We start from the raw sequence: 9,128 nt of genomic DNA, 5'->3' as shown, positions 1-9,128 counted from the left end.
GGGCCATTGCCATGAACTCTGTCATGACAGCCGCAAACTCAACGCTTAGACGTTGGTCCTCGATTATCCAATTCCTATTTGGATAACTCATTTTACCTAAAGATTCAACATTTAAAAATTTAGTAGTTTTCATATTTTATTTTATAATTTCACGATCCTACCGAAATTTCGGCAGAACCTCCCCTATAAACTTAACAACCCAGCATCAAGCCTTTAACTTTAAAACCTGCATAGAAACATCCTAAAACTAACAATAAATCGAACCTCAGTGATTCGATTACTAAAATACATAATTCATAACCAACTTTAACAAAATTAATTACAATTTCAATTTTTATTCATTTTTACATAATTTTACCTAATCAATTTTAATTACGAATCCTAACAAAATTCTATTTAATAATTAATCTGTAATCCTAATCTACATATATTTACATATATTTATATTTATACATGTAAATATTTATATCTCTAATATTTATATATCTAATCCTAAATTATATTTATATATATAAATAATTATATCTCTAATTTACATAAATACTTATACCTAATTTAAATATTTATACCTAATATAAATATATATAACTAATTTAAATATTTATACCTAATAATATATATATATATATATACCGTGTGTGTGTGTACAGGCAGGCAGCGAAGGGCGTCGGCGGGCGGGGAACGGCGGCGGCGGCGGAACGGCGTCGATCGGCGCGGGGAATTTGTGGATCGGAGGAGAGAGAGAATAGTGAGGAGAGAGAGAGAAGTGAGGAGAGAGAGAGAGACTAACCGGAGAGGGAGGAGCACAGCGACACACGGCGGAGGACGGCGACGGAGAGGGAGGGAGGGAGAGAATCGGAGAAAAAAAAAATTAGGGCGTTCGCGTGAAATGAAATGGGGGATCTGCGATCTGGGTTTTAAAGACAATTAGCGACGATTATTTCGTCGCTAAATGTTTAAATATCGTCGCTAAATGAACTTACCTTTTACCAGGGAATTAGCGACGATATTATCGTCGCTAAAGATTTATGAAAACAATTAGCGACGAAAATTTCGTCGCTAATTCTTTTTGACTTAATACAATTGGAGGGATTTTTCCCTCTTCAAAATTCGTCAAAATTCGAAAATAATTAGCGACGATATTTTCGTCGCTAATTGTTTTCATAAATCTTTAGCGACGATAATATCGTCGCTAATTCTTTTTGATTTAATATTATTGGAGGGATTTTTTCCTCTTTAAAATTCGTCAAAATTCGAACATAATTAGCGACGACAATATCGTCGCTAAATAGTTTCCCGCGAACTTAGCGACGACAAACAATAATTAGCAACGATATTGTCGTCGCTAAATGTCTTTGTCGCCAAACTTTGGAATTTTCAGCACCAAATTTTCATACTATTTTAGCGACGACAATATCGTCGCTAATAGTATGATTAGCGACGATTAAATCGTCGCTAATAGTTTCGTAGCTAAATGTCATATTTCTTGTAGTGTTTGGTGAAGTTGTGTGATTCATTTTGAGTTTGATTTGGCTGTGAATATAAAACCCAGAATCTGAGAATTGTTAGTTTTGTGTTGTGATGTTGAAATTATAGTTTTAGCATTGTTCGGACTCTTTATGGTTGTTAAGCGTTGCCTTGTTATGAGTTGTTGTCGAGGGTGAGGCTCGGTTTTAGGTGGGCTGAACAAGGCTGGGACTAGCGGCTCAGGATGGCAATGAGGCTGTACGAAGATTGGCGGAGGTGTCGCGCAAGCGACGCGAGCTGCCTCGAGGGATGTTGTGAGGACCGAATAGAGTTCGTTAGAAGTTAGCGAGTCGAGAAATTTCCTGAGTCTTGACTCGAGCTAGGCGCGAGCCGTTAATTAATTTTATAAGTCATTTGATGTATTGAGAATTATAAATACTATTATGTTGTAGTGGCCAAGTCTGCGTGTTACCATTTTGAGGCTGAACGTATTTAGTTGCTTTTTATTTTTATAAATAAATTAAGAATCGAAGTCATTTTTAAATCAGGTGACAACTAAAACACTGCTAATAATTACGTTTTTCAAAGATTTAAAGTCACTTTATAATAGAGCGACATCTTAAGCACTATTTCTTGTAACCCACAAATGACTTTTTAGGTGCGACTTTAGGTGCGGAAAGTCGCACCTAAATGTCGCACCCAAAAGTCTTGACTTTCGGGTGCGACTTTTCGCACCCAAGACTTTTAGGTGCGGAAAAGTCGCACCCAAAGTCGCACCTAAAGATATCTTTGGGTGCGAAAATTGACTTTTGGGTGCGAAAAAAGTCGCACCCAAATGTCTTTTTTGTACTAGTGATGTAGTTTTTGTGTATCGATAGCCATGTATGAACGTTTATAACTGAATCAAGAACCCTATTCGTATTCTTTTGCAGCAATTTAATCCGTAAATTTTGAAAATTTAACATCGATGATCGTTTTAATTGTTTTGACAAATGTATATGGAATCTTTACTATGCAATTCACATGACCTTCCCTTATCTAGGATGAATGAAAAATATACGTTGTTTCATAAAATTATACAAAATTTAATTGGTTGCATGAAAATACAAAGATCAATTGGTTGCGGATATATTGTGGTAAAAGTTAGATTTCGGTATAAAACCACAAAATCTGCATATTTTTCCATGAGAACGCGAAGGTGGTGGTTTGAGGTACTAGCTAGATCTTTTGAATGTTGTTGTTTTTTCACCGAAGTTTACTCATTTTTGGCGAGCTGCAAAACTGGTGATCAAAAGAGGTCTCACAATCTTTTATCGAATATCAAGAACACGGTCTAATCTTGAGGATAGAATTTAATCGATGGCAAGAGGCCTGTTTTCAATGTTTTAGCTACTATTTTACTTTTATTTAGTGAGCTAGAAAACAAGGCGAGAAGAAGATTGAGGGGATAGGAAAAAAATGACTGCCATTATTCATTTTTGCGAATTATCGCAACCTCAAAGATCTTCGTACCAAGCCTAGGGTGACTAGCAATAAGCAAGGAGAGGAGTTTGAATGTTATAATATTATAAGGTTTCAGTCGAACCCACTATTAAATGAAATTTCCATTTTTTTTCACCACTATTTTTGTTTTCCAATGAATCTTAGAATAATTTCACACATTTGCTAGACATTGGGTCTAGTCATAATCCTTGTGGGCTCAAGCCGTATTGGATTCTAAGTCTCACAATTTTTTCTTACTCTTATAACGAAATTTACGATGGTAGGCACAATTGCTTCCATTACTAACCAGAAAGACACTAAATCTCGTTTAGGCATTTCAAATGACCTAAAGAGTTAATGCTTTCCGAACTTAGGTGCAGCGATTAGTGACCTGAAAGCATTACCAATGAGATTTATAGCATCATTTAAGTAAATATAGATTAAGATCTTAAAAACATAAACGTGGAATATATAGCTATACGTAGCGAAGATCATCGGAGTAAGATAATCCAAGAGCTACATATCGAAAGACATCAATCGAAGATACTATATATCAAAGATATTGAAGTATCGAACGCTTGATTTTATTGACAATGTGAAACAAACCACATTTGTAGGCCGATAATGTTTTAGGATAGGTTGAATTATTGGATGGAAATGAAAATTTCAATGCCGATTATATGCAATAATGATCAATGGTTCTTGCCGACTCCATTGCTGACTTTACCACGTGTTGGTTTTTCTCTATTTCATTGAACTGGTTAGCATTACAGAAATAATGGCCTCTTTCTGTTACTTTCTTTTGTATCGAAAATTCAATGAATTGCACTATTTTAAACCCTATAAACCATGACAAAAATTTAATGAAAACACTATTTTAAACCAAACGCAGTATTCTATTTGCATTTAACACACATGACTTGGAACTTTCTGACGACTATAAATAGACTCGGTAACAAAGCAATAATTGATATGTTCCTGAAACAAGAAACTCTTTCATATTAAATAATTTATACAATGATTATTATATTGAGCTTTATTGTAGTTGGTTGAGAAACTTTGAATATGAACTGAACTATCGGTTGAAAGAATAAACAAGCGCGACAATGGCATAAAAAAAAAAATTAAGAAAAAAAAAAAAGAAGAAGCGCGACAATGCTTCTTCGTCTTATTTAAAAAAAATAAATAAATAGATATAAATTAAGAAAAGCTCTAAACATGTTCGGATGATCAGTAATCAAAACAATATATATAATCAGTAACACTGAATTCTAGATATGAGAAGACTCGCCACGTCATCATAATATTATTGTACTACTAATGAGTTTGGAACTGCTCAGGGCAACTCCAACCCATTTCCCATATTTGGTGTTAATTCAACACAACTTTTGTGTTGATTTAGCACCAAATTTTTTTCCAACTCCAATCACAACATCAAATTTCACACTAAAAATACTATTCATCATTATTATATTATTAAAATTATACAATCTCTTTATTAATAAATAGTTTAATAAATAATTATAATGTTTATATTTTTTAATTAAGTGATTAAAATTATTTATTACTTACCAATATTTAACAAAAACTAAAATAAATAAAATTATGTTATTGTTTTAGTTTTTATTTTATTTTGTGTGTTTAATTTAAACTTTGTAATCTATGTTTAAATTTTTATGTATTGTTATTTTGTTTTAATGTATTTTTGTAGTCAATTTATGAATTTTGGTGTTTTATAAATATTTGTAAGGTTATAAAAAAAAAAAAAAAAAAAAAAAAAAAAAAAAAAAAAAAAAAATTTGCCGTGTGAACAGTGCCACGCCAAATTTGGCGCGGCACTGTACAACACTGCAAATTTGGTGTTGGTTTTGCAGTGTGGTTGGAGGAAAAAAAACGGTATATTTGGTGTTTTGGAGTGTGGTTGGAGATGGCCTCACACACCATTAAAAAAAATCTTAACACCCACCCCCTTAGCCGAGTTTTATCAATTTTTGGCTATTTGTCTTTTAGTGAAATCTCCTCCAATATTTCATATGTCATGTTAAAACTTGAAACACAAATGTAGGGGACTCCAATATAGACATGTCAAGCAAAGATTGGCATACCCAATGTAATTCAACTTGATTCATTCCCTAAAAGGAAAAATACAAATTAAACTACAACTCCCAACTACAGATAATTTGCTATTTAAAATAATGAAATACATATATCTGGTAATTTTTTTTTGAAAATATGCCTCCAAGATATATTTTAAAATATTTGTGTGGTTATTGAATTTAAATTTCATAACTTATTATTGGCCACCTCTAATTTGGATTCCTAGACTACAAAAGGGATCCATTCACGTGTTAAACTTGTCTAATTACAATGTAGTCATAATTTTGATATTTTTAAATAAATAACCACTAAGCCAATTAAGTCAATTAGAGATAATTATAATATATATCATTTCATTTGAAAAATTATATAAAAAAAAAGAATAAAGGTCTAAAACCAAATTAGGCTTCAAAATAAATAAATAAAAACCATCCGCATGACATTCAATGAATAAGATTAAAACCCATAATCGGAACTACTTGTCACGAAAACAAAAAAGTTTAATCTTTATAATTTTTAAAAAAGATTAATTATAATTTTTTAAAAAGATTAATGCCCATTAATTAGTTTTGAAGTAAAAATAATAATTATTTAAATAATATAAAATAGTAGAGAGAAAAAAATTGTGAAATATGAGAATGCCTAATTATTTAAATAGAATAAATTTGAACTATTTCTTAATTGAAATAGTTTCAAATATTTTTCGTATATATATATATATTGGGGTTTATTTGAACATAAGGGTTATCTTTCATTAATTTCTTCTAGCTATGTGCACAGCTTGGATATCTAACTTAAATTAGTTGGAAACTCTATATGCATAATTAAATATCCAAATATATATAATGGCGAAGTGGCAGTAGAAAATAGAAAGAAATAACATGGGGGTCCAATATAAACAAAACATATAATATCATTTCAAGGCAAAGCAGTGCATCTTCCTAAAATACCGTTCCAAAGCAATAATCATGTTACATTGTCCAGCGTATATATGAGATGAGGAATGTAATGTACGACATATAAATATTAAATGATTTCACACATAAAATAATAAGAAGACAAAGAAAAGAATCTTTATCCACAGTCTCACACAAGAAACATAATATTAATGTATGTGTTCTATCATATTACACTCTGAACAACATTTATATAATCAATCTTTATGGTAAAAAGATACCAGACATGAGCTAGGCAGACAGGTATCCGTATCCACGTCCATCAATTTCTCTTTCACCAAAACACAACAAATCCAACAACATGAAAAGCACCACGTAGAAATTTGATGAGAGAGAGAGTGATATATTGCTTTCACACCCTCCGAGTTCGAGCAGACAGAAACCAAGCCATGCCAAGATGGTATTTTACTATATACACAATTATCAATATATATATTTTTACTGTTTTGTATTTCTATTATATTATACATCAGCACAAATATATATGTGTGTGTGTGTGTGTGTGTTTATTCAATTATTTCTTTTCAAGGGTTTTTTTTTTCCCATAAAGCTTTGCCCGGAGAATCTTGGCGCAAATCTTTCACAGTTCGGACACAGCAAAAGACACACATGGGTCACTAGCTTACAATAATTCCCAATAATCTATTACACAAATAAATAAGTATGGAAACCAACACATCAAAGCAAAGCCAAAACCAAATAAGCAAAAAAAACTTATAAACTCGTCTAAGAAAAAACACCCCCCAATATATATCTCTCTCTCTCTCCTTTCCTTTCCTTGTTTCTCATTCACATTGCACAAAAATGGAGCGCGAGCGCATCAAAGAAGTGGTGGTCGTGACTCCATCGGAACAAACCCCAAAGTGCACGCTCCCACTCTCCGCCATAGACTCCCAGCTCTTCCTCCGCTTCACCATCGAGTACCTCCTCGTCTACAAGCCCGAACCCGGTTCCGACCCGGCTTCTATTCCGGGGCGCCTGAGAACCGCCCTTTCCAAGGCTCTGGTCCCGTACTACCCCTTAGCGGGCCGGGTTCGGCCCAGACCCAACGGAGCTCCGGGCCTGGAAGTCACGTGCCGCGCACAAGGGGCGCTCTTCATCGAAGCCGTCTCGGAGCGGACCGCGTCGGAGTTCGAGCGGGCCCCGCGCCACGTCACCACCTGGCGGAGCCTCCTGTCTGTCTACGTGGCAGACGTCCTCAAGGGCGCCCCGCCGCTCGTCGTCCAGCTCACCTCCCTCCGCGACGGCGGGTTCGCCCTCGCCGTCGGGATCAACCACTGCCTCTGCGACGGAATCGGATCCGCAGATTTCCTTAACCTCCTCGCTCGGCTCTCCAAGAGACCGTTGACCGAGGTCAAACCCCGGGCTGTCCGCTGGGACCGCCACTTGATGGACCCGCCGGGATTCTTCCCCGGAAGCCTGCCGGAGCTCGATCCCGTCCCGGATCTCTGCAACTTCATGGCGAGATTCTCCGTCGAGAGGCTGACTCCGACTTCCTTCACGTTCGATAAGAAGTCGCTCGCCGAGCTCAAGGCAAAAGCCTCGCACGCGTCGGGGTTCACGTCGTTCGAGGTTTTATCGGCGCACGTGTGGCGGAGCTGGGCCTCGGCGATGGGTCTCCCGGCGAGCCAGACTCTGAAGCTTCTCTTCAGTGTGAACGTGAGGGACAGAGTCAGACCGAATCTTCCGGCGGGTTACTACGGGAATGCCTTCGTGCTCGGCTGCGCTGTGAGCTCCGTGAGAGAGCTGACGGAGAATGGGCTGAGCTACGGCGCTGGGCTCATCCGCGCCGCGAAGGAGCGCGTGGATCACGACCACGTGAGGCGCGTGGCATCGGCGGTGGGTGGGCCTGGCGAGCCGTGTCCTGACCCGGTCGGGGTGCTGATATTGTCGCAGTGGTCAAGGCTGGGCCTGGAGAGAGCTGACTTCGGTATCGGTGGGCCCGCCCACGTGGGACCCGTGTGCAGCGACAGGTATTGCCTGTTCCTGCCCGTACCGGATCACAGGGACGCCGTGAAGGTCATGGTGGCGGTCCCCACTACCGCCGTCGACAAATATTATGATTACCTCGTCAGAACCCGCAGTCCCTTCCGGTGCACGTGAGGACCACCTGATCACTACACTACACCACACCCTTTCTGACCACATCTCACACGTTGACTTTACGGTCTTTGACTTTTTTTTTTTTTTCTCTTGCAAAAAAATAATTATATTATTAGCGGTAGAGAGGGGGAAAAAGGTCAATTGATACCGAGACTGTGATTTTAGAGAATGAATGATAAACATATTTAATTCTTCTTTTAGTAATTTCTCTATATCAGTTTAAAGCTGGCTAATAGCTCAATTAATTAATACAAGTCCACTCGCACCCTGTATTATTCCCACCATAACAAACATAATACGTAACATTATCTTGCATCAATTATTTTAAAGAACTGCTTATAAAGGTCTCGTAATTTTAATATAAAGCGTCACTTGAACGTTTGACTTGGTTTCCAATCAAAACATTGATCAGTCCTAAAACTTTTTACCCATCACATTCGTGAAGTAGTTGACGGATGCAAATAAGTGACTAAAAAGAATTTTATCCCTCGAGTTTTCAAGCGTTATAGATAAAAGAAGATAAGCATGCATTTAAGAAAGATTGGCGTCAATTCTAAACTATTGTTGATAATAGGATATATAATTGATGATGATCAGTTTGCTTGATTCTCTTGTCGTGAAATATTATTCCAAAATGACATCATTTGGATCACATTGGATTCCCTCGCGTAACCCTCGGAGATAAGTTAATATTCTGAGCGTTTTTTAAGGTGACAAATAAATATGGGCCCAATAAATATTAGCTGCTTTGTTCATTTGGGCTAAAGTCAAATGGCATATTTCCCACATAAATATATTAAAATCCATACCAGAATTTGGCCTTTGGTTTGACGGGGAGGTGTGGGTATGTGACGTTAAAAAAAAAAATATTTCTTTCAATTTTCTCTAAGTTGTATATTTGGGATTGTTGGGTTTTCTATAAAGCCCAGTCTTTGTCTTGTGAAGCCCATGCCCGGTTTGTTTAACTCAGTCTTTGTCTTGTGAAGCCCATGCCCGGTTTGTTTAACTACATATAGTTAGTCA

At 36.7% G+C, this 9,128-nt stretch overlaps 1 protein-coding gene across 1 annotated transcript; it reads left to right on the top strand.

The window, feature by feature from the left end:
- The first annotated feature begins 6,238 nt into the window (after positions 1–6,238).
- LOC149379672 (HXXXD-type acyl-transferase family protein) lies at positions 6,239–8,296 on the top strand. The gene is made up of 2 exons (XM_089602315.1): positions 6,239–6,402; positions 6,553–8,296. The coding sequence occupies exon 2, from the start codon at positions 6,807–6,809 to the stop codon at positions 8,103–8,105; it is 1,299 nt and encodes a 432-aa protein (XP_089458441.1). The 5' UTR covers positions 6,239–6,402; positions 6,553–6,806; the 3' UTR covers positions 8,106–8,296.
- The last annotated feature ends 832 nt before the right edge of the window (positions 8,297–9,128 follow it).

The sequence above is a fragment of the Urtica dioica genome, chromosome 12 (genome assembly GCF_054948205.1).
Source record: "Urtica dioica subsp. dioica isolate 48M chromosome 12, U.dioica_male_clone48M_v1_H2, whole genome shotgun sequence".
NCBI lineage: Eukaryota > Viridiplantae > Streptophyta > Magnoliopsida > Rosales > Urticaceae > Urtica > Urtica dioica.
The sequence above is the reverse complement of the archived record's forward strand: the minus strand, read 5'-3'. Positions and strand labels throughout refer to the sequence as shown.

Coding starts and splice junctions, on each gene's coding strand:
- LOC149379672 (XM_089602315.1), top strand. CDS start 6,807: ATGGAGCGCGAGCGCATCAAAGAAGTGGTGGTCGTGACTCCATCGGAA.